Source organism: Grus americana, chromosome 12, assembly GCF_028858705.1.
Source record: "Grus americana isolate bGruAme1 chromosome 12, bGruAme1.mat, whole genome shotgun sequence".
NCBI classification, from domain to species: Eukaryota; Metazoa; Chordata; class Aves; order Gruiformes; family Gruidae; genus Grus; species Grus americana.
In genome coordinates, this window is record NC_072863.1 from 15,908,258 (window position 1) to 15,934,851 (window position 26,594).

Below are 26,594 nucleotides of genomic sequence, written 5' to 3' on the forward strand. Positions count from 1 at the left end.
AAGAAGAACAGTTCAGAGGTGTATCAAGCAGCTCACTGAACATAAGCTAAGCTGCTTGGTTTTTCTTTTACATGGAGTACAGCTACTAGGCTTAAGTCTCTCAACACAGTTTCGATCCATGTAACAGTAGCACCCTTATTCCAACTAGCTGGAGCAGGCACTGCTGCTTTTTGGCCTCCCAAAACTGAATGAGTTTTGGGGTTGTGGGACAGGGCAAATTCAGCATCTGTTTCCATACAAGAGTTGGTAATCAACGTTTAATGTCAGTCAGGGTCATCAAAATATAGTTTTATTTACATTTTCATATTCAAATTCAATACAAATCATGAAATATTTACAACAATTTTAATTGTACTATAGATAAGAAAATGCATTGCTTTTCCCCTCCAGATTCAATAGTACTTTATTGCAGGCTTTAAGACAAAGTTCTGCTAACATTAGAAACAAGCCATAGATACAGAGATTAAAAAAAAAAATAAAGTGCATCTGTAAGATGTCCTTAGTTCCCTTCGCTGGGCAAGGCCCTACACTTACTATCGAGGCACCCAGTGTTCCTCCTCGACCCCAGTTCAACTCCCCACAGATAGCAGACAACTTCTCCAATTATCTGTTACATTTACAGGACATCAGCTCTCCCTCCAGCTTTAGCACACAGGCAAGACAATGCACAGCAACAGTCCAGCATTTTTCAGAGGCCAAATCATTTTCTGAACAAAACACAACAGATCCTTTGGGAAGAATCTATCTTTTCATCTTTAGTTCAGTTTTCCTGAAGACATCCCAGACTCTCAAAGCCAGGACTTCAGCATGTTGCTGGTGCTGAAGACTGTTTTAACTCCAAAAATCATGGAGGATCTTTCAGACTGATATTATAATAGGCTTTAAAAGTTTCTACAGTTGTTCCTTTTACAGTATTGTGCAAGTCAGATTTGGCCTGTCAGCTTGAAGCTCTTTTTTTTCCCCTTTAGAAACGTGTGGTTGGGGGATTGGAGTTGAGAGGTAGAGAGTCAATGGGTTTACTAGAGAACCAAAGACACTGTGGACAAAATCCAGTTTGACAGGCACTAGTTCATACTTTCTCCTACCAAATTAGTGCACAGAAATATTAAATACAGTGCTGCTTTAAACTAAACTGTCTGGTAAATAAGTATTAAACCAGATCAAAATCTATTCGTTTACAATGAAAATCCACTTGAATTAAAACAATAAACAACAAAAAAAACCCAAGTCACAACAATTCCCAGTAGACAGCTACAACAAAGAATCTTCTCCTTACTTAAATGACTCAAACACTGAAGAGAAGCTTTGCTGAAGATGGAACTTGTTTTAGTGTTAAAATCTGATGGGTTTCTTTATATTTAAGACAGCTTTATCTGAAGAGTGCTAAAACTAAATTCCACATGGGAGATGCAGTTTTAAGAATGGCAAACCATACAATTATGATTTGAACAAGTCTATTTGATCTCAGCATTGCCAAGGCGATACTTTTCTGTTACAGTCTTGTAATGTTTGGTATACCTGCCATGGCAGGAGGCAGCTCCTTGCAGAAGGCTTACACCATGTTGCTGGGCATGTTCTTAGGACCTGACTTCATGAACTTGTGTTTCGTCTGCCTCAAAACTTGGGTTGTCAACGTGTGGAAGGACATTCACAGCAGAGGGCTGGGATTCGTTGTTTACAAGACGCATGTTGTCATCTGTCCAGAACAAAACCAAGAAAAGACAAATAAAGACATATCGTAGACAAGCTTTACTACCTTAAAGCAAACCACATTTATTTCCACAAGCCCCCTGCAGTGGTCTTTTCCCAGCAGAGTGGGAAATCCAAGACCATGCTCCAACTGCCACTTGTGCTGCCCCTCATTAGTTTGTGAGCCCCTTCTTGATACTACCTGTCATTTCTAGAGGTATCTGCTCAACTCTGGGGTTCACTTCTCACTAGTACTGAGCAAGTCTAGGTTGTGTACTCACGTGGCAGGCGGCCATGTAAGGCTACGAAATCCAATTATAAGGAGATTGGCAATTCTCACATAGCTTTAGGGCTGCTGAAGACGGGCATCAGGAACAACTTCTAGAGACTAGGTTCAGGATAAACTGTAGGACACAGGCTGATTCAGAGAGGAAGGCCTTCTCCCTACAGACTAACCTTGTTCAGCTGATGTTACTGTGTGTCCTTGCCACTCAAAGTGAGAATACCTGAGGACCTGAGCCATATAACTAATCCAGCATCACTTCAATCGCTTACAGGGATGCAATTTCAACTTACGATGTTCAGCTTATATGAAGTGCCCTCTGCTCTACCGGGGTGCCTAAACAGGGCACTCCCGTACACACGTCACTTGCTGGAGCAACGTGTCACACAGGAGGCAGGCAGCAAATCCCAGGCTTTTCTATCAGCTTGGCTTCCTGCAGGAAATCGAAGTGGACACAGCCAGAGCATCCCTTTCGCCTCTGAAAGCTTCCCCACTTACTCCTCTTCCCAAGGCCATTCCACAATCCAGGGAACAGTTACTTTTGTTTGTTTACCTGGAACCTTTCCATTTTTAAAATCAACAGCAGCAATGAGTGTGTGTTGGCAAAGTTGAGCACTAAAAAGACATTTTCCATTGATTTGCCCCTATTCAAAAAAAAATAAGGTACTGATAGCCTTTTCCAATTAAAATTCTCTAGAAGTGTTCAAGGATGACTCGGCCTTGGCAAAATCTTAACTTCAATTGAAGTATTTGTCATCTTTATTTTGCATCATCTAAGCTAGAGCAGGATTGACTCCCCAAAAGTGTTCTGTAAGTAACTAACGGCTTAGAGTAGACAGATCTGGTGGCAAAGCAACCCTCACTCATCCAAACAAAATCTCCAAAGAGACAACAAGATGAGGGACATCTTTAGAAAAATCTCTTTGGCCTTTAAGTAGTAAGCCTCTGATTTTCAGCTACTCTTTTTGTAGACTTCAAGTTTTAATTCACATTTAGGTTGTGTTTCATTTGAAAACAGAGACCAAATGTCAGAGCCAAGTGCTAAAACAAAAGTGAAGATTAAGATTACCCTGAAAAACAAGGTATTCAAGCACTGTGAGATGTTACTAAAACTCCTCTAATTCACAGCATAAACAACAAAGTACAACGCAATCTAGCAAGACAGATGAAACAGTAGACGCACTTTCTGACGGTGCATGTTCCTCCAGAACAGATTCATCTGCTCCTTGTACAGAAGCATATCCAGATGATGCAGTTTCACTACGACTATCTTCTTCATTAGCTGTAGAGACATTTGATGTCCCACTGGACACTGCTGCTTGCACAGACTCAACCCCTTCTTCTGCATCCACCTTTGTGGAGGAAAAAAAAAAAAAAGAACAGTTACAACTTTGTGGGAGGCTGCATCTCTCCAGGACACCAATGCCTGCAAGGACTGGAGTCTAGTGAAGTTTTGCCCAGAAAAAAAAAAAAAAATTGAAAACCAGCTCTGCTGTTAACCTCCAGCATCATAGGGGAAAACCAGTTACTGCCTAATGGAGCAGGAAGTTTAGATGCAGCTTCTGCATTCTTCAGCCAGCTCTTCACTTTTACTGCCTAGTAGCAGGAAAAGAGATTATTCCTTCCACTCCGTGCAGATCTCCCTCCCCCCAGCAAACTCTGATATACATTTTAGCTGGTCCAGGCAGTGTCAGGCATTGGCAACATCTTCCCCTGGCACCTGCCACAATAAGCAGCTGGAAAACACATCAGAAATTCCTATGTATCCTAGGAAGTCATGTGGCTCCAGGAAAGCCATACATGCCAACACACTCATTGTTCAGGGACTCTGGGTACTTAGTACCTGGTTTCAGGGACAGTATTAGTTGTCAGTCTGCCTAAAGCTTTGAGAAACACCCTTAGCTGCAAGCACAAGAACCAAGAGCAATTCTTCAGTCATGCTTTACAATCAATTTTGGTTGACATTCTGCCCAAGGCTGTAGATGATACCAACTCAGACCAGGTCAGCTGCAGGCTTTGCTGAAGGGCACACAGCAATTAGTCCTGTAGCATCCTTCCACTGACATGACAATGCCCGTGCTTATCATCTGCGCTCTAGAGGCAGCACGAAATAGCTCAGTATGTGGTTACTACGCTAGCATTAATACTGATAATGGCATCTGCTGCTAAAGACTACTGGCTTACCTCAACACCCAAAACTTTGAGTATGTCACATTTGCACATTGGGCACGTCCTGTGTTCCAGAAGCCAGGGGTCAATACAGTTCTTGTGGAATAGGTGGCTGGTGGAGGAAAGTAACCAATGAGTTAGGTTTCGCACCAGGAAAACTGTTTATGAGGCAGCTATGAAGACCAATTAATAAATTCTTGGTGTTTCTAAATTCTAGAATGGATTACCTTATTTTGCCACAAGTTTCAGTTGAAAGTTATGGATAGTTGATCTCTCAACCTGTAGCTGGTTTATGCTTATCAGTATCTCTATACAACTTGCTAGAATTCAGCATTATCATCTTTGCTACATCAGTCTTAAGCTTTTTTTTTTTTTTGAATCTGTGTACATCCCCAGCTGATAACTTAACTAATACAAATATTGACATCTCAGCCTTAGCTTTAAGGTTAACTTCTGTCATGCAGATGCAGTGCTAAATAGCACTTGTTTCTCTTAAAACTACATAGAAAAATAATCTCAGAGTTATACCCTCAAGATAAACTATGCTCCCACACATTTACTTTGTCTATGCAGTCACTGTGTATTCCAAGTAGATACTTGGCAGGCTGTGTACCGAAGAAAGTAAATATAGTTCAGCCATTGCAGATGCAAATGTGTGCTTCTGTGAAGACACTCAATTCCACAATGGGTCTGAATTAGGCCACAGATTTAGGAGGATGAACTGAAATCCTGTAATCTGCCTGTTCTCTCAGCCTGAATAGAAATAGCAAGGCAGACAGGCACTGCTCAATATTAATCAGTACTCTATTATGAGACAAGTACAGAGATCACCACATCCAGTGCTCAGTATCCTATGTCCCAGTAGGATACCAGGATTCTCCAATTCAGCCCACATAACCAGCACCTCCTTCCAGCTGCACTGACCTAACATCTAGAGTACAACCTGAAACTTCCTTGATGTGTGACTATTAAGTACTTGGACTTAATACTGGTCTTGTGTACCTCTGCTGTTATAAATACCGTCAGTTTGACTATCTAGACAAGAATGCCTTCTGCAAATACACACGCCCCAGATACTTAGATACCACTGATGTGACTCACAGGAGCATTCGATTGCTTGTTTCTTTCATGGATATAGTTAAATGCTTTCAACAAGTAGGGTCTCAGTGTTGAGGTCAGCCACCAACATCAAGTAGGTTCTTGCAGTAAATATAACTCATGTGAGAGAGAATTTAATATGGTTGATACTGGCAGAGATCACCACTGGTGAAGATTATCAAGTAAAATGCAGTCATCTTAAGCAAGTGCCTCTTAGAGCTACATTTGGGCCAAAGAAGAATGAAACACCACAAACGTGTGTAAAAGCAGTCTCAGAGCAAAGCATAATGCAGCAAATTTATATATAAAGAATATATTCAAAAGAAGTTACTCTTAACCCAATAAGTCATGCTTTGTTTGCGAGTTTGTATCAAGATAAGCAGGTTTTATAGGGAAACAGAGAAGTCAGGTCTCCTATCAGCCAAAAGTATCTAGAGCCTGCTTCTGTACTCATGGGACTTCATTACTACCCACTAGCATAAGCCTGACAAGACAGCTGAATAATCTTTAACACACATGCCTGAAAGCTTATCCACGTTTGGTTTTTTTCTAAACTATTAAGTATTAGATCCAGGAAGTTTGATGGCAACATCTTAAGCCAACTTCTTGATATCAAAACAGCTTAGAAGTCCCACTGCTTGGGAGCAGAGAAAGCTTTTGCACAACCATAACCTTGTGCAAAGGTAACTCCAGCTCAGATTTGATAGCATTTGACAAATAGCACTGCTCAGCACATGATAGCAGTTACAGATTTTTCCATTCATCAAAATTTTTCCAAGTGCCTTTTTTTTTTAAACCCTCCCCAAGGGTTACAAAATCTCTTCCCATACAAAATTCATGCAGTTCACATTGCAGCCCTCTGATTTTAGAGGCTTTGCCAGAGCAGTCCTATTCAGCAGGCACAGGGGGAAGTCCCACAGAACAAGTTTCCTTAAGCCCTGAAAAAGCTTCACTGCTCATTTTACGAGCAATCAAATTACAAGTCTTAGTGCTACAATATCAAACTTCCACAGAAGCACAGCAATGAGATATAACAGTAGAGAATTCTAGAAAAAATAACTGCTATCGCTCTATTTTGGTCTCCATTTCAGATGATGCATACAAAACAGAAACGCTTTCTTCTAAACTACCAAGGTTAGCATGGTTTAACAAGTTCAGCAGGAGCATGACCCTCTCAGTAACCAGTAAACTAAGTGACAAGTGGACAGAGTTTTGCCAGTTATCTGCAATTTAGAGGTAACATTCTTATACAGCAGCAAAGGAAGCAATCTTTAAGAAGCCCTGGCATCCCCTGGAGAGGCACTGTGGTCTGCCAAGTTATACTTGTCAATCCACTCACAGGGGAAGTTATGAACACAGGCCATCGGGGCACACTACAGTGTGTATTTACACAGTTCCTGTTGTTCGAAACGCTGTTTGACAGAGATTCAAGAATTCTTGCTGTGCGACAGCTTGATTAAAGTTTGATCAGCTTTGTTAGCATAGCAGAAGGAACAACCAGTAAGAGGCATGCTTCCAGATTTTGGATTAAGGGGCAGTTTGGAAGACAACTTACTTGCAAGTCAGAATACGCACTACTTCGTTCGGCTTGTACAGCTCAATGCACACAACACAGCTATCTCCATCAGGACCAGTTTCCTAAAGTGGTGAAATGAGTTTACAGCGTTATCAGACTTTGAAAACTTCCTTTGAACTACAGTCAGATTTACTGCAGACAGAGGGGTCTAATCTAAGATAGCTCCCATATATAATCTTATATAAATGCATTGTGTGGATTACTCATAGTCAAGCTGACAATTTAACAGGCATTGGAAGTTTAATCCCGTGGTTTGGAAGTCGAGCTGCAAACCATCATTGGATTATTTGAGGCACTGCTGTAGAGGTTTAGAAACTGCTACCTCCAGTTTTAGTTACTAAAAGAATAGCCAGGGAAGCTGATTAGATATTCTAGTTTACCTTTAAGCATCCATGGTGGCAAATTAGGACCTCTTACCTCAGCAAGACTACAAACAAGCAGCTAAAAAACAAATCTGATTTACAAGAATGCACAAATTGGAAAGTCTTGCACCCTGGAAACAACCGGATCTGAAAGAGGAATCATCTCTGCAACGGGCAGTTATGGGCTCAGAAAGACTTCTGCATCCAGCTGCAGTACTAAGGCCCATGCTCTGGGTTCTGTGCACAGGGTGTGCCATAACGCTCGGGAAATTATAAGATCAGTCATACCTTGTCCCCTTGCTTCAGGGTGCGCAGCTGTAACTGTTCAATGGCCTTCTTAGCCCTGGCCTTTAGTTGTCGCTGTAACAAAAAGCAGTCCTGGTTAAACACAGTCATTTTTTCTCTGAAGTGGTGGTTATTAATACTACCAAGGTGCCTACCACAAGCAAACATCAGTTTTATAGCCCAGATGTTATCAAAACAAGCCAAATAAGCATGACCATACTATTTAGTGACAACATGAAACAGAGTTTCAGGACATACTGATGTGGTTATTGACTCTGGATGACACACCAACAAGGCATTTGCATACGCTTTGGTTTTACCTAACCTTTTCACAAAGCACAGGAATTTCAAGGGTTTCTTCTTTGAGAAGATGTAAGACAATACCTTGATCAGATTAGACCTAGTCAAAACAAACAGAACCCTTCAAATTGACTTGGTATGGAAGACTGAACATTGAGGCCAACAATCAATAATTTCAACTACTCACTTTATGACAACTTCCTGCCAAACTCACACCCTGATGGAAGATGTGATTCTTTACCAGTCAGCTCAGCTACCACCAACACACCCCAGAACTAGTCCTCTGCCACGTCTGCTTTACAGAGCACACAAACAGCTCAGGAGCCTCCTAGCACCAACCACTCCTATCAAGTGGAAGAATGCAGTTTTTATCTCAATATTGGTTCAAAGTAACATGCACAAAGGGGAGGGAAGAAAAAAGAAAAAAGAATAAAGGCTCAGAGCTATTTCTTCCTTTCCCCATGACACAAGGTGTGAAACAAACCAGGTGACTAGCCCCACGGGAATTACAGGGCAGCTTTAGCAAAAGCTGAGGAGGAAGCATTCCCCTTCATGCAATAATTTGCTTGCTGCTGTCAGGATAGCAGGGCAGAGAAGAGCAGACAGCAGAAGCCCAGCTTGCGTGGCAACTGTTGCTGTCCAGCTGTCACTGCAAAGCATTTCATTAGCACAGGAGCCAACATCTCTGTTTAAAGGTCACAGATTGGTGCTGTTCCACCAACACAAAGAATATGACTGTCCTCTCCCTCCCCAGCACACTTACTGCCTCAGGACACGGAGGCGTATCAGGCAGCTCTGGCAGTGCCATCCCAACATGGCACTTCTCTTCGGGGCAGACTAGACACAAGTTTCACAGCTAACCAAAAATCTTCTTCCCGATTCAGTCACTCAGTGCATGGTTAGCTTTCCAGCATTACTTCCCCATATGCTTTTTAGTTCAGTTAGTTCAGGGACTTTTTACAAGGGTACGTAGTGATAGGACACGAGATAATGGCTTTAAACTGAAGGACAGTAGATTTAGATTAGATATTAGGAAGAAATTTTTTTACGATGAGGGTGGTGAGGCACTGGAACAGGTTGCCCAGAGAAGTTGTGGGCACCTCCTCCCTGGAAGTGTTCAAGGCCAGGTTGGATGGGGCTTTGGGCAACCTGGTCTAGTGGAGGGTGTCCCTGCCCATGGCAGGGGGGGTTGGAACTAGATGATCTTTAAGGTCCCTTCCAACCCAAACCATTCTGTGATTTTTTTTTTCCCTACAAAAATCTTTTCTGGGATGAAGGTGCAGTGCTGGTGGCACAAGTACGGAAGGAACCAGTGGGCAGAGGGCTGCTGCTGACAACTAACAAACTCAGTGAGAATTGGTAATTCAAGTCTACATAAGATTCCCTGTGCTGAAGCAGTTAATGGCAAACACGTTGATTTACATGGGCTGCTGGACCCTGTCAGTTTTGGTGACAAATGACCTATTTGTATATCGGCGTTGTTGTGGGGTCCTAAGATATAGCATCAATGTGCACGCTTTTAGGAGTGATAGCTATTAACAACTATCAAGGAAGAGACCTATAAAATCCAAAGGTGAAGGATGCAAACAAGTTTTCAGGTATATTTTTCAGGAACAAACACTAGTCAAGTTTTCTTTAAAGCTTAAAGTTCTTCTGCTTAAGACATCAATATATGTTTCTGTAGGTCACTTAAGATTAACTTTAGAACGATGTTCCCCTTGTCAACGTTTCAGACTGAAGCCACAGAGAAGCAGCCACATACTCATCTCAATAAACACTGAGGCCCCCAAAAGTTTCAGCAGCAAACATGGTAACATCAACAGAGCAAGAATGCAGAAATATTAGTAGTTCTGGCAGCATGTGAGAAGTATCTGTCACCACTACTTGTTATTAATTGAAAGCTAAACTTTCTAGGACGGTACTCCCTCATGCAGTATCTAATCTACACATCTGATGTCAAGCCAAGCATATTGACAGGACCCAACTGGCTGTATCGTTAATAATTCACTGAAACAATATTTTAAGTTTTGCCTGGGTACAAGTTTAATTGCTCTTCATGAAATGCACCACTGGCAAGGTCACCTTTAACATTGATTTTGGGAAGTGCAGCAGAACGCTCCTCAGAGGAGATGGAGAAAGGTTGCAAGAAGCAGCTTTTTATTGAATAGCCTACCAGGAGATCCAGAATACTCAAGCTTGGAACATCAAAGCATTTTGTGAAGCCAAGTTTTTCAAGAAAACATTGGATGTTAATGATGTTAAAAGTCTAAAAGCCCCAACCCAGCAACTCTAGAAAAAAAAAGGGTAAGTTGAGGTAGGAAAAAAAAAAAAGAATCAAGATATTACAAAACTGGTCAGGTCCTGGCTCCTATCCAGGCTCTGGCATGTTGAGGTACAGAGGTACCTAACATATAAAATTAGGTTTGCTGTTGTTTAGTACCCAGTCTTCCCTAGTCTAACACTGCCAATTTTATCGCCAACCCTTTCAGCATAAGGGTGCCTTCCTAGCACCCTGCTAGCACAGTCGTGGCAATGCAGACAGGCAAGTTCTAAGGAAGTCAGGAATTCCTGCTTTTCTCCTGTAAGCTAAGGAAGTTCTTCCCCACAGGTAGCTACTGCCATGAAAACAGTTTTGAATTCTGGAAAGTTGAGCAACTCACCTCCTCCAAAGCCATTAATTAGGTCATTTTCTCTGCTGCAACATCTAATCTTTATGAAATCAATGGAAGTGAAGACTTGAGCTTAAATTAGAAACTAGGCCACAGATAACATCATTGGCCATTTTGCATTATTAAGAAAGGTTAATATATTAAGGAACTGAATTTGCCAGTACTCTGCTGACTAGAAAGGTAGCAAGCCACCTACCATACTTGCCTTGTTTTTCCACCTTCTTGCTCACAGACCTCATGATGCAGTAAGCAATCACAGAGGTGGGGACTTGTATTTCAAGAATAAGAATAGTAGGTTGTAAACAGTTTAGCTAGTTGGCTCATGAGGAAAAAGCTACTCTATTTTAACTCAGTTAGGACAGATGTGCTACTAAACTGATGACCACAAGACAATATGACTGGTTCTTCTCAATAGTCACTCAACTTTTTGAGGAAACCCTTTGCACAGTTTCTATTACTGACTTGTATGCAATTCCTGCTCAAGCTGAGTGAGAGACAGCTGCTGCCTTGGAGAAAAGTCTGCAAAGAACACATGTAAAACCTGGGTTGTATGCGATCAAGTCATCCAGAAAAAGTGCCTTCACCAGGAGAAGCAAGTAGTCATACCAGGAAGTACAGAAACTGTACTGGCAAATGGTGAAGTTTAAGGTACTCAACAGCCTCACTGCCTATAAAATTACTATAAAACACAGAATTGCTTCAGAAAGCACTGAAGCATGGACATTTTTCTCAAGCCAAAAGAAGAGGAAAAAATATATTGCCAATAGGATAATACCTGGAAGCCATCCAATTCAAGCAGGGGTCACTACTAGTCCCAATGCATGAATGAAACTTGTATCTAGTCAGGCTCTTGTTTTCAAGAAGCCTTTGAAGAAGAGACAAAGCATCTAGAAAATGGTCTCCCCTCTTTCTGTTCTACCCCTTAGTAAGCACGTGGGACTCAAGCTTCATTACCCTTTTCAGTCCATGGCAACAGCTCTGCTGGGGCTGTGGCTCAGACTACAAGAACAAGCCAAATACTCAGCAACCTGAACAGACAGGAGACAAGCTGCAGAGCACCATTATCACATATCACAATTAGGTCATCATAGCACTCCGGTAGAGCAATTCAAAAGTGTTCATTTTGGTTCAAGTGGTAGACAGACACTTTAAAAGACTCCTCACACAATAGCAATATAATCCCACAGGGAAGGTCAAAAAAGCAGACAGATATATTGAAGAGTAGTAACGCTGGATAAAGGGATGCATTCAGAACAGCAGTTCACTTCTGAAAGAGAGAAAATTTGTAATACTTAACTATCAACACACTTGACTGCTTCCTAAAGACACCTCCCAAAAGAATGTATAACCCTTAGACATCTGTGCAATAAAGACAAAACACACTCCTTTATCCACCAAACAGACTGAAGTCCAGGCAATCCGACTTTCCAAAGGGCTGAACTATGACGGGAGAGCTCCCCATGTAGCATGCAAGCTGATCAATTGTTTGACTCTATTTCATGGAGCCAAAGCAGGTAAGAGTCTCAAGCTTTGGATATACACTGAAAATCCAATCAGCTGGCTAACAGGGAACACTGTAGCATCACCTTTCAGTAGTTCACCTTCACTAACAAGAACTTACTCGTTATTCTTTGCTTACCTAATCATTGTGAGGTCAGTTTTTAGATGCCATGGTATAAAAACAATTGAAAACCATTCTAGATTGTCTTCAGTTTTATTTTTACAAAACAGTGCATTTTTACCCCCTGATAGCAGAGAAGCTTTCTTCTATTCTTATACTTTATAAAGCACTTTTTAAAGCTCCTTAATTTCAGTTCAGCTGAAATCATGTGGAACTGACATGTCATTTATCAATGTTATTTTTCAATCTACAGTAAACTCCTAGTGCACATTGAGCCCAAGATAGAAATAGTTTGTGAAGGTGCTAGCCAAGCAGACTGGATTTTCCCAGTACCGTCTACCACTGAGACATTAATAACATTTGCAGCTCACTGAAAGCCTGATAATTCAGAAGAAAGCTGGACTTCCACAACTGCTTTGTTAAATACCTTCAAAGCAGGGAAAAAAATAATCATGTGATTTGATAAAAAGTGTCTTTTGCAGACCAGCTTCAAGGGCGCCCAGTTTTTCCTGCCCAGGTTTGTTTAGCATTAAATAGAGCTCTCTTACTAGGGTAGATGGCAAGGAATGAAAGAGAGAATCCATCAGCAGGAGACGGCATGCATCTCTGTCCACAGCTGTCAGCAAGCAGAGAACAAGTTAGAGCTCCATGCCATCCCTCATGAAAGATACTACAGACAGCTCTGTAGGACATCCACGACTGGCGGTGCTACATCTCACAGGCACATGACAACTTCCAATACTGCTCTTTCAACTATTCCCTTACTATATCCTTATTCCCTTATTGTATCCTCATGCCACTTCCAGGTGTGATGTAACACCAGAACATGCAAATGGGCTAAAACAAAGCACTTAGAGGAAGCCTAGTCCAGAAGTTGAGGCAGACACAGCTTAGATGAGGCCCAAATACAGTTTCAGCTCACTGTTAGATCTCTAGTCTCAGTAGGATATAGCCAGCTGACCATCATCCATAAGATTACACTTAAAAGTATTTCAGAACACAAACTGGATTGAGTTAGGTTCTGTGATTACCAGAGGGAACACAGCATTCAACTCTGGCCAATATTTGAACCCAGCATTCAACTCTGGGAATACTGCTGTCGGTCGCTGGTTCCGCATGTTAACATTTTAAAGAAGGCAGTCCTAAAATATTACAGAAGCCTGAAACTGGCCTGAATTTCTACACCTGTGTCCAACTTCTAACTCCATCACCTTATTTCAGAAGGATCTTGCTCAAGGGGCCTGAAATCTCCAGGACAGCAGAGAAGCTGTAGGGGACGTCTTCTGTAATGGCAGAGAGGTGTGCACTTCTTTAGCTATCTAACCACTAATCCAGAAATAATTCAAATACTCTGAGCCCAGCTAGAGCAAGAGGCTCGTGCTATTGCTGTCTGTAGGAGAGGACTAACAACTCCGAAAGAAGAGTGCAGGTAGCTCCTACAAGAAGCACTGCAAAGACCAACAGTCTCCTTTGCATCACAGCTCTAAGGGCAAGGTTGAAGTACTTACTCGCATCTGAGCCACTCTGATCCTGTTCCTGCTGCTGCCCATCACTTTGGACAGATGTCACACTGGGACTTTCTCCTCACTTTTAAGGCTTTTGCTTAAGCCCCGACGTAGCAGGTATAAGGCGGGTCTGATCAGACCGAAGACAAAGCTGTAAGCATTAGTCCTATCAGCTGATCAGATTATTGCACAGAAGAGAGTTACCTGGAAACTTAACTCATTAGCAACTCCCTGCCTAGGGTTTAAAAAGAACACAATTTAACAGTGCTTTTTCTCAACTTCTAATTGAGGCTGTGGCTGCAATTCTCACAAAGAGTTTCAGTCAGAAAGCAGCTTTCAGCAAGCAGCAGTTTCCCAGCATGAAAGGCTGCCAAAGTCATGCACCGTTTTGCAGACACATTTGCAGTCGTGTCTCACATTAGAGCTAGCACATAGGCAGTGCTACGTGGGAAGTGTGAGGGTCAGCTAAAAGCAGCTGAGTGCTCTCACTGCCTCCAGTACATCAGCGTTACGGCTGCACTGCAGTTCAGGGAGTTAAATTTGTAGCAGACAGTGAGCTAAACACGAGCAGTTGCTTTCTCCAGACAGTTTACTTTTTGCCGTTTCTTTGGAAAGTTTTAAGATATATCTCTTAACATTTTAAAGATCGCACTCCTTCCTGTGGATTGAGCAAATTCAGTAATTTTGGTGCTCAACCAGTATTTTTTCCCCTCAAGATCCACAGCACAGAGGCTCAGGGGTATACAAAAGCAATGGCACGCACAAACTCACCTGATTCCTGGATTGGGCCCTTGCAATCCTGAGTCTCCGAGCAGAATAAAAAATAAAGTATCCCATGGTTGCTGCTGTGACAATGAAAAATGACACCGAGATGAAGAAGATGGAGTATTGATTCATCCAAGGCCCATGCTTTTTCCCCACTTCAATAGCCATTGTCACTTTCATGCCACTCTCGATCCGGTGCAAGATCTCCATGCCTTTCAGGTTGCCAATCATAATTGCAACGATGCTTTCAGCACCTGCAAAGGAGAAGAGGAATCCATGCTCAGTTCCCAGGTGTTGCATAAAAGTGTCATTGTCTTCGATGTTCCAGTTCAAGTGCTAAAGAACAGACTGGAAAATTTCTAACTAGCATTTGCAGATTCAACATGAGCTGATGGAATAAGTTTCCTCTCCATGTGCTTGTTCAGCTGAAAAGTACGTTCTGTTACCTATGAGCTGCATAAGTGAACCATATTTAGAATTCATTCCTCTCCATACCACTCCTCACTCCCATATAGGACATGCATTGTCATTATTTTAGACTCGAGACTTTGACAATTTACATTTTAACATGCCTTTGAACTACACGAAGTTAAAAATAAATCCTATACAGAGTAAGGTCGTTAGGGATTGCAGTATCTCCAGGAATGCCAGGTACACAGCTGGTGGCTTAGGGACCCTTCCTGTAATGAATCTGACTCCCTCCCTGCTCCACTGCTACTTCTTAACATCTCTTTTCTAAATTTGACAACGCTGTTGAGTACTTCCCCAGACATGGAGCCATCAAAGCCACAGATCAGCCTTTGCTTCTGTATCTTCAGAAGCAGCTGAGAAATGTTTGAGTGAAATTTGGTTGTGAACTATAAATGTTGTTGTGAGTTTCTAATGCAAATTCAGAGGGAAGCAAACATGGAGGTGTGCTCCGCTTTTAAACAGTTGGTGGCAGATGGCAAACTCCATCCAGATTTTAACAACAGATTTCATTTAGTCAGTTGAACATCATGACAAACCATCAGAGGAACCAAGGGGTTTATGGTAGGAAGAAATTTTAAGCAGTCTGGTCACCAAGTACAGGCCAGAGCAAAGCTACTTTCATTTTGGTGACAAGCCCTTGAGGACACTTCCTTGCAGGAACTTCAGGCAATCCCAATATAACAGAAAGGCTCTTAAGAGAAAAAAGGGAGAAAGGGAGACAAGTAAATTGTTGTTGGCCTCTCTCTAAACTAAATACAAGAAAAGTAGATTCAAAAACTAGCCGGTCAGGAATCTCACTGGATTAAGCCATTAGCTGCACAACATTCATAATAGATACTACATGGTGAAGGAATTAAGGGTGTTACAGAAGTGCTATTTTTAGCCAACCTCCCAGCCAACACTTTTTTATGGGGAGAGTAATTTTTTTTCCTCCATTAAGAGAAACCTTATCCAACTTTTAGCTATCAAAAAGCCTAGAATTGGTGTTAAACCACAAAGGCTCTCATTTGAGAAAGCACATACTAGTTTTCCAGTTTGTTCACATAATGTCTGTGATCCAACATGGCTAAGCATGATGTCTAGCAACTCTCTTCAGTGTTACTAAATTCATCTTCTATTCAGAAAGCTCCTTGTAATGAGAAATACATCACAAAAAAGATGAGGGGGGAAAAAGTTTAAAAAAAAACCCAGCCAGACTGCAACTACTGTCTTTTATGATGAACTAGGGCTTATACATCAGTTATAAAATAAGCTGGACTCAAGTGTTAGAAATAAGTAAAGAATTAAGCAGGGGTCAAGTCAGAAGCTGAGACTTACTTTCATAAACATGGAAGAATGTGTGGAAGAACAGGCTGTGACAACAAGAAAATAAAAAGCCTGCCAAAAAAAAAAAAAAGGCAAAAAAGCTTGTTCTGTCTTACTCCACTTCTGCACGTCTCACTAGTCAAATATAGCTTGCGGTTATGTGCAATACAAGATGTAGCGTAGGGACTCCTGTTAATGAAATGTCACCATCAGCCTGCAAAACCACTTCAGCTACTAAGCCATCAGTTATGAACAAGAAAAAAAAAAGAAAAAATCTCCCATTTCAGTTTCAGGCTAATCAGCTCACCAGGATGTCATTAGATGACAGTTTTAAGTCTTTTCCTGACACTCCCCCCCCCCCACCCCCCCCCCCCCCGAGATTTCTCTTGCAATTTCAGCTCTGCTTTAAACACATGTGAGTGATCAGCCGGTAGCTTTGACTCTGGAGCAAGAAGGGCAGAAGTGAGAGCGTGGTCATTTCCATCAGCACCTGCTCTACTCCCCCACTTTGGAGCACACCCCCACTGCCATAGCTCGGCATCCATCCTCAGTATTTTGTAACGCAAACTCTTAGGACCAACAATTCTTTTCTAAAGGCCACTACAGGTGAGCTAACCTGACATCACATGAAGTTAACCAAATGCCTTGTGCCATCAACAGAGGAAAGGAATCCAGAAATTGCTCCTAATTTCTAGCCACCAGTAGCACAGGAGTTTAGTTACTTCAGAAGCTCCTTTTGGCCAGGGACTAAACAAGGCTCTGGTACCATCACACAGGGCCGGTCATGGGGCCATCACCCTTACCTGGCAGAAAACAAGTCCTCCTTTGCCTGCCAAGAAGAGATTCAATGATGCCCTATTAGCCTGAAGCTAAGATAGAAGCCCAGAATCCATGTTTAGGACTACTGCTGTGTTTCTAGAATAAAACCAGCTAGGATCACCCCCACCCACTGCTTCCTGAGCTGCTAGATGGGTCCCAGCATGACAGGTACCTGTCCTGGTTTCTGCTGAGGGTTGATTTTCTTCATAGCTAGTGTGGGGATACGTTTTGGATTTGTGCTGGGGACAGTGCTGATAATATAGAGATGGTTTTGTTCTATGGACTTATTATTGAGCAGTGTTTACACGGGGCCAAGGCCTTTGCTGCTTCTTGCACTGCCCTGCCAGTGGGACAGCTGGGGTGCACAAGAAGTTGGGAGGAGACAGACAGGACAGGTGACCCAAACTGACCAAAGAGATATTCCATACCATATTACATCATGCTCAGTTCATAAGGAGCTTGGGGGAAGGAGGGGGGGAGGGGCACGGTAGCGTTCGGACCGATGGCGTTTGTCTTCCCATGTCACCATTACACGTGACAGAGCCTTGCTTTCCTGGAGATGGCTGAACACCTGCCTGCCCATGGGAAGTGGGGAATGAATTCCTTGCTTTGCTTGTGCGCGCGGCTTTTGCTTTACCTATTAAACTGTCTTTATCTCAACCCACGAGTTTTCTCACTTTAACTTTTCCAGTTCTCTCCCCCATCCCGATGGGGGGGAGTGAGTGAGCAGCTGCGTGGTGCTCAGCTGCCGGCTGGGGTAAAACCACGACAGTACCAAAACATGTTCCTGTGCCCCGGAAACCACTAACCTAGACCAAGGCTCCTGACAGTGCTTGGGCATCTTAATGGAAACAAGCTACTTGAGGGGACACCTGCAGAGGTGTCTCAAGCACAGCAGCTGCCCTGAACTGTCAGCTTCCCTCCCACACACACAGTCCAGCAAAGCAAGAGGAAAGTCGAATAGTTGTACATGGCAAAAAAAAATCTCACAGAAACCCAAGTTCCTCACCTAGGCTCAGCTTTTGTAATTCAGGTGAAGCTTTCTGTAACAGTTTTTATGGGACATTAGAAGCCGAGATTAAGCTGCTGCCTGTTTAGCTAAGCATGGGCTCTCTGCTAAACAGAAGCAAGACCTGTTTAGTTAAACATTTCCCAGCCTCTCTCTCATCTCCTGTGAAATTGGAAAGGAAAAGTTATTCAAGTCTTTAGACAAATACAGTCTGCCTCTGTAGATATGGAGTTTTGCAGAAGATACCTCCCAAATCATAAGGCAGCACGCTGGTCAAAATCTGAAGGATGCTGTTTTGCAGAGACGGGTTGGCACAGACGAAGCACAAGAACTTAAATGGTTTGTTGGGGCGGGGGGAAGAGCTGGGACACAAGCACATTCAGCACACAAGGAAACTGCACAACTGAGATCAAAATTTTACCTTCTGTATCAGGTTTACTCAGATGCAGAGTGGAGTTTCATCTATTTATACCAATATAAATACCAGTATTAAACTCTGCCCTGCAAAGGCTTCACTTGCTCTACCATTACACTTCTGCTCCCTGTAAACATGAAGTTACAGGTTTGGCGATTCAGAGAAAGGCAATGTGCAAGAGATGCACAGAACTGGGAGTATTAACTTCTGCACAGTAAACACCTGCTTTGTCACATTCATTAAGGGGATTATGGTAATCCAGTGCTACTCTTGCATGTGCTACAGATAAGTCTATTCTGAACCAAGGAAATTGTAGGTCCTGGAGAACAGTCACCCCACAATATTTAGCAGACTACAATATAATCTAATCAATGCCTTAATAGCAATCATTTTTAGCTAAAAATCATGATCTGTCCATGCATTAAAGCACACTGAGGCAAGGATTAGGCCAACCAAATCCCCTGATTCAAAACAAAGTGTGGCAAAGCATTGCTTACCTGATTCAGATTAAGTATATACAGTGTACAGGATAACCATAACTTTAGCTCTTTGACCCCTTGCATATGTGTAAGTCACAGATGAGTAAGCCCCTGTGTGCCATTGCTAAGTATGGTGGGACTCCATGGCATACCTCAAGGCAACACTTGCAGATCCATGATAGAGCACAGCGTTAATGCCTCCATGGTCTCCGTATCTTTCACAGCTATCATCTAAATCCTCTCCCCACAGAAGCAGCTTGGAAGAGAGTCACAGTGTCTTCAGGGTGAACAAAGCTGCAAGCCGATTCCCACAGAAGGTGGGATTTTCAGACCTAATAGGTTTTTTTTTTCCTTCATCCCCCTTGCAAAAGAAGTGAGAAACCCTACCAGCTTAGAGGAACTACCTCCTTCCCAGGCATATTACAAGTACAACTTCTAGAAACACTACGAGCAGGTTGCTCTGGGTGTTGCAGCGAATTTTTTATTTTTAAATGAAAAGGGAATTGGTTTTCCATAGATATTGATTATTAATATCCAGTAATGAGCACTCCTTTCTCCCTTCTCTGTTGGGACCTGTTGAAGTTGTCCACCCTTTCAGGTAGTTACACTACAGCTTCCAGGTGGTCTGGAGTTCACAAAGCATCAAGGAGATTCAGAGATTAAGGAATACACCGGGTTTTGCAGTAATTAGAGGCTACATGACTGAAAGCTTTCTGTCCGGTCCCCAAAACTCACTACTGTTAAAGCCTTTCTATAAAGCAGAAAGAAAATAAAGCTTTAGAAGGGAGCTACACGAGCTGCTCCAGGTACTGTAGCAGAGTAAGACTTAAAAGCCCAGAGACTACAGCCACAGCACGCAGACGTACAGGAAAGTTCTGCCCACAAGAGCCTCTGCAATGGTGACACTGAGCTTGCTCATGGACTTGACTTAGGCACTGCCTAAGCTTTCACAGCAGCCAGCCCTTCCTAGACAGCTTTGGTAAGCAAATCCTCCCCTGAGGAGAGCAGGGTGTTGCTATAGCAGTGTGCTTTCCAGGGTAAAATCCTGCCTCCCGGACACCCCGGTGCAGGCTCCTACAAGTTGAAACGGCTCCATGCACGGCAGCAGGCTCAAGAGAAGGAAACGGGCCGTTTTGTGCATGTGCTCCACAGAGCCGCAACCAGTTTGAAGTTAAACTTTGCTGTTGCACTTTCAGATCTTTGCCTTTTCTTCCAGATGTTAGAAAAAAAAGAAAGCTTTGCCCCGTGTTAATCTTAACGTAGCTTTTGCGTTGCACATTCAATAAAACTGAAGCACAACCCAGAAATGGGAGGAAAGGGAGCACCTCCAGTAATTTAAGTCTCTGCTGTGTTAACAAGACCCCCTCAAGTTATGAAGGCCATATTTAAGTTCCCCAGCTAATTAACTGCCAGAAAACAAGTTTAGTTTTAAGGAAATTATTTTCAGCGTTTGAATTTAAGGAATCTTTATTGCAATACCACATTTCTTATTCACCACTTGAGTTTCATAACCAACAAAACCAAACCGGCTCAGGCTGCTGCCCACAACACCAGCATTAAAACTGTACACTGTTTCCTGGTGCAGCCCATTTTAAGGTCTAACATACTAGTAGCTAACAGAAAACATCATGTGCCTTCAAAGCTTAAGCAAAAAATTCAATTATGAGACTTACTATCTCTGCACACTTTTCCCTCCTCCAGCACTGACTTCGATAGCCCACCTATCACCTCAGAGAACATTAATTAGGTCTAAGAGAAATATCTAACATTTTCTCTGTTCACTACTCTGAGGTGACACTGACAAACACTGTGTATGTTTTTCCAAATCTTGTGAGGCTCTGGCAAAGCTGTTTGCAGTGAATAATTAACTTCCAGCTGTTTGACAGCTTTGCATGTCATGGAAACCAACCCAAGAACTCCAGCTCCAAGTCAGGTCCACTAACCTTACTTAAAATTGGTTTCTCAGCTCATTCAGTCATTGGAACCATTTTGCATTGTTTAAACTTTCTTTAAATCAACCAGATTCAGCTTCAGTTAAGTCATGAAAGACCCTTTAATTTATGTTTAAAGGCCGCAGTGTAACCTGGGGCAAATTCTACAGATTTTTATTTTCTCAGATAGCAAAAGCCAAACCCCTCCAATGTCTCCATCACCATTTACCAAGAACAGGCTGTAAAACAGCATGATGGGACCCTTTCCCTTTGGGAGCAGACCTAGCTACAACATAGTTTGCTGAAAAAAAATTAGGAAGGCAATAGTTTTGTAGGCATTAAGAAAGAAGATAAAGTATGGTAAGTAGGCCAGTTAGAACAAGGAAAAAAGCTTGCATGCCGCACACAAGCTCCAACATTTCAGATTTCCCCTTCTTTGAAAGTCTGAAGTTCTGCATCATCTTTAAGCAGCGTGAAATTAAGCACATGGAGTTTTGCCAGCATTATTTCATTTTGTCCAGAGAGCGCCTTGTGCAACCAACACATCTGCTGTGGCACAGCGGCGGCTTCCTCTCTCCGGGAACCAGCACAGCTCACCCCAGGGCTTGCCTAACGCTTCGCTTGGGTATACCCACAAACAGTCCTTTGTGGTATCAGCAACCCATTTCAACAATATTTTAACCTAATATCCAAAAAAACCACTGAGTTTTCCTTAGGATTCAACTGGAGTTTTAATATTGAAGAACAGAAGTTTCACAGAAGTCACTCAAAGGGGAAGGAAAAGAAACAGTACAGTAATTCTTAACTTTCTATCTGAAAGTTAAAGGTTCTCTTCCCCTGTGTAGAAGGGGTTTTCTGACAGGCTAGCCATGGCTACCTGATTGGAAGTTGTTTAATTATCACAGTAGCAGAGTGAGTCCAGATAAACTAAGATTTTTTTTTTTAAAAAAAGGATCATCTTTTTATTTTACAAACAGCAATTCAGTAGACAACTGATGAACTGTTTTCTCTGAATGCTTTAAAAGGACTGAGAAATGAAGGATGCAATTATTAACAGATTAAAGGCTGCAGGCATTCTGCTACAGCTGAGTAAGTTCTGCCAGAGACCTACTACAGGATGAAGGATTTTATTTTCAAAGCGCTTGCATGATCTTGCAGAGAAGTCTTCAGAGAATGCAGTCGTGCAAGAAGCGTTCAGACTATCACGGCAATAACCCTTCACACCCCCCCTTTCCGCAGCTATACAAAGCCCCAGCTGACCACCACATAAGCCACGTGCTCAGAAAAAGCAGAATGGAAGAAATTACTTTTGATTTTGATTGCTTCACATAGAAAGAAAGAGAAGAGCAAAAAGCAGACTTCAGAGTTTGAATTCTCAAGGAAAAGTTAGGCTGCTCTTAACCACAGCAGAATCACTAGCTGAAGACTCTTTAGGGTGATAAAATAAAAACTCTGGCCTTGGTCAGATGTGACAGGATCTTTGCTTTTATCTACATGATATGATGCTTGCAGCACAGATCAGCACTAGCTGTGCCTTCAGCCTTAGTCAAAGGAGCTAGCAGTATTCCCCTGGCATGCCTCCAGCCCCCAACATCAGCAAAAAGGCATCAGATCAAGCCACCTCCTGTACTTCAACATGAAAGACACTGTCAGTTGACTCTCCAACAATTTCCTACCAGATTAGCACACCTGGCTCATCGAGCATGTAAGAAAAATATTTGATATACTGCCTTTCAGGTTTAAAAAAAATGTTAAGACATAACATTTTGAATATTGCTTATCTCACTGTATTGAAATAGTAATAAACAGGATTTCTGGTGGTTATTGAACAGGCTGGTACAAGTTTACTGTTATCTGTTACAGTAGAAAGGATAAACTAAGAGCATACACAGACTGCGCTGATATTACGGACATGATGTAATTTATCTCAGATGAAAGGCCAGCGCTGCACACAAGTCATTGTGTCTTGGCACCACACCACGCTACGGATGCGAGGGCGATACCTCAGAGAAGTACTATGAAACCAGACGCCTGCATGCTCTCTGGTCCGATCGATGGGACAACGTCGGCAGAAAAAAAAGTAATGATTGCTCTCATCCACATGCACAAGGCCAAGTCTAATCAGGAACGCAGATCTGACTGAGCAGCACCTATCCCAGCACTCATCCTCCATCGCAGACACTGTCAGAGGAAGCGTCTTCCTCACGCCTTTATTGCCCTGCGATAAGCTCTCCCTTTTGCAAGAGAGGAGGGTGACTGAACTCAGTTCCAGGAGCAATTCAAGCCTGGATAAGCTGACATCTAGGTATGCTTGTCCCTCCCTGCTTCTCCTGCTCTGCGTGCTTTCCACCCCAAACATTACCCGGCACCAAGATAAAAGAATTGCTCACTTCCAGGCTACTTTGCAGTTATTTAAAGCAACTGCCCCTTATGACCCCAGCTTTTTTGATTGAACTGTCTTCTTGCTCACACTATCACCTAAGCTTAATGAAATCTGCTTTCAGCTTGCTTTGCTTGGCAGCTGGCACTATGCCTGATCCTCAACATACAAGTCTTTCAAAGTACAGAGGTAAACATGCAACAGCAAGGCACTTGAAAAAAGTTGCAAAAATTGGCAGGAGTACTCAGGAGTAGTAAGCAATAGCCAGAACTTTAAAAAGTTTAAAAAAAAAAAAAAGAGATGGGGTGGGAAGGAGCATTGCAGAGAAATTTAGATATGAGAGCGAGCCTTAGAAGATCCTCAGCTTGGTGAGGACAGAAGAGAGGGAAAACCCCCTGCTAACAGGTGGTTGGGTTGTGCAAAGGAAACACATATTTTGGAGAATCCAGTTTGCTTGGAAACATATACCACCATATGCTCTTCGCCAACACTACATTTATTAATGAACTACACTGCTTGGGAACTGCCACCCATGTTTGTCTACGGACACTCTCCAGTGAGGTTGGCCTCCAGATTGGTCACCCAGCAGTTACTGTGGCTAAGGAAGATTTCCACACTAGGAAGCATGGGGAAACTTTTACCAAACAAGCTGGGTGTCCAAAGGAGCACATCAAGGCCAAATGTAGTTTTACATGACATGAGCTTTTATTTGCCAAGTGAATCCAACAATTACCAGTTTGTTTTTTTTTTTTCCTTCTGAGCCTTTGAGACTCATGTAAATGCTGCCAGGCCCTAAATCTTAGAACATTTAGAACATGAAATCATCCTTTAAAACAGCAGCCAAGGCAGTATGCTTCTTAAGGGCACCGAAATGAATGAGATCTGTAGGACAGCACTCTTCCCATGCTGTTTGGTCAGGGGCACTTGCAGGAGCAAAGTATCATCTTTCAATCTAGCAAACAGCATCTAAAACCCTCTGGAGAAAAAGCAATCAACGTTCCCTAATGACAACTCTCTGGTGAATTTACTCAACCGGTTTCAGCAATTTTGATTTAGTAAATACATTGCTCACCCTCTTCAAATGAGATTGAGCTCATAGCTCGTGTTGAGAGCAAGGGTTATTAGCTAAGTGCTCACTGGAAACAAGTGAGTTTGAGAAAGCTAATGATAAAATAATGTAAGTCAGCACGGTGTAAGCCAGAAGGCATCTGTCTGCAGAAAGATGACAGGTCACATTTGATGCAGTGGGGAACAACGACCGCTGTTTGCTCGCTGGCACATTCAAGACTGGAGGCAAACAAGCACCATTATTGTTTTAGGGCTGTATGTCCCACACAATAAAGCCTCTGCTACCGCAGCTGTCACTTAGGATTTTAATTCATCCTGGCACATTTCAGCAGCGCAGTAAACCCGAAGAGCAAGGGCACCTCGCAGACCTGTTCCAGGCTACCTAAGGGCTGGTGCCTACCCTGCAGTTTTCCGTGGCACAGAGGCACCTAAATTAGACCAAAAAGAGCAAGGGCAGGGATCAGAAGTTGCCAGTAGCACCAATTAGTCTAGCCTGCTTCTCTGCCTCTCACGCTTGCTCAGAGACCTCTGCGCTGTGGGCAACCCCAACTCACTATCGCACCCCCCCTATACCCTGCAGGTGGGAGATCAGGGGCAGCAGCCAGACCCCGTGTACCACAGCCAGTTGTCTGAATGCCACTATAGCCATGACATTAATTTACTCTAAACCAGGCAGCCAGCAGAACCAAATTGAGCACATGATGACAAAGTTGCAGCACATACACATCAAACAGCTTTTCTCAGATTCAAAGAGCTATGAACTCCAGGCACTGCAGACTGCAAACACGATCCAGGCACAGTGGTTCCATTCAAGTTCCTTCTCAAGTAGGAGCTGCTGGTAGGAAGGGCTAAAAGATCTGCAGAGCCTCACCCGGCCATGGCCAGGGAACATGGGAGAGGAAGTGTCATTAGTTAGACCTCACATCCTTACTCCTCACCTCAGGTGTGCTCAGTGCAAGTCTTCCCTCACTGCAAAGGGAAGGTGCATCATTTGTTTACACAACATTTACCAAGTCAGCACAGCCTGCCTTGGGATTACTGTTCTGTCTCGATCTTTACCAGGACGAGTTTTACAGGTCACATCAGCCTTTTAATATCATGGCAAAGTATTAGCTTGTTTCTGAAGACCATGCCTCACACAAAATTGGAGCAGAGCACAATTACACACTTCTGCCATACACTATTTCCTCTAAGCAGATGGAGATCAGCCTTCACCTCAGTGAAATTCCTGCAGAATAAGTGGCAGTGCCACATATTTAACCTTCCCTTCCCCTTTCACCCACTGATGCAAGTTTACACTTGAACCAGATCTTGTTAGCCTGAGACACGCCATTACTGTTTGAGCCAGAATTATTTAGCTGTGTTCCCCCAGAATAAGCCCTCCACAGATCAAGTGATGTGCTTCTCAAAGCTAGAGTTACACAACAAGAGAGGAACCAAAGAAAATTATCACAACAGCTTTCTGACCTGCAAAGAATCCTTCTTTACCAGCTACAGGGAAATACTTAACACCAAAGAACCCTTTCCATGGTTACCTCCATACCCTGACACCAAAGCCACCTAACAGCCTGGTTCTATCTTAAGTCAAGGTCCACCTTTAAAACAAACCAACTCTTGTTGTGCACTTTTTCCCCACATGCTGCTGTTTTTTCTCCAATCAAATGTCTTTTTCAGAAGGTCAATATAGATTACAAAGAGGTGCAATTATAAGCACACAGAACTGTACTTTGAAACCTTGCTCAGCCTGCCACAGAGCGGTACCATCTTCTCAAAATGAGCACAATTAAAACTCAAGTTTACTAATTGATACGGTTTTGTGCTTATAAAAGTACAAAGTAAATATTACTTTGGACTCCATTAAATCCTTGACATTCTATGTGTTAGAGAGATTAGGCAGGGTTTGATCATAGCCAAATCAGATATTAATTGCGTTCTGTCGTACTGCTAGGATGGTTTGGGTTTTGGTGTTTTTTAAAGTTGGCATACCAAAGTGTTTCCATACAGAGCACCAATATAAGCAATAAAGAATTCATCAGACTAAACATGATGGCTATAAGAAAAGAAGTCTCTGGAAGCAGGATGATCAGGACAAACACTGCTGTCAAGTACAGGCATGTTTAAGTCTCTGAACAAGAAAGCTGCTTCAAAAGCCAAGCTTGACAGCTGCAGAAAGAGGCACACTGTACTTCCAGATAAGCTTCTGTTAATTTTGTGTTCTGTTGCTACCAAAGTTCTGCGAAGAAAAGCATGTTGGGCCATACATTTTATCAAAGCCCACCCACAGGGATCTGCCTTCTCAGCCAGGCAGATGACAGCTCCCCTGCCCAGCTGCGGAGAGGAAAGCTCTGGGTTGCAGCACAAGCAAGGGGAGATGCTCTCCCAGGCAGGTCAGGGG

General features: G+C 42.7%; 1 protein-coding gene across 2 annotated transcripts in view; it reads right to left on the bottom strand.

The window, feature by feature from the left end:
* Window positions 1–267: 267 nt before the first annotated feature.
* Window positions 268–26,594, bottom strand: part of RNF128 (ring finger protein 128) — a 43,326-nt gene continuing 16,999 nt past the window's right edge. For both annotated transcript variants that reach the window (XM_054839686.1, XM_054839685.1), the window contains exons 2-7: window positions 14,329–14,576; window positions 7,466–7,537; window positions 6,795–6,877; window positions 4,157–4,253; window positions 3,156–3,324; window positions 268–1,696 (exon numbers count right to left, since the gene is read on the bottom strand). In XM_054839686.1, coding sequence (XP_054695661.1) covers window positions 1,578–1,696; window positions 3,156–3,324; window positions 4,157–4,253; window positions 6,795–6,877; window positions 7,466–7,537; window positions 14,329–14,576 — 788 coding nt within the window. In that variant the 3' untranslated portion in view covers window positions 268–1,577. The remainder of the gene's footprint in view (window positions 1,697–3,155; window positions 3,325–4,156; window positions 4,254–6,794; window positions 6,878–7,465; window positions 7,538–14,328; window positions 14,577–26,594) is intronic.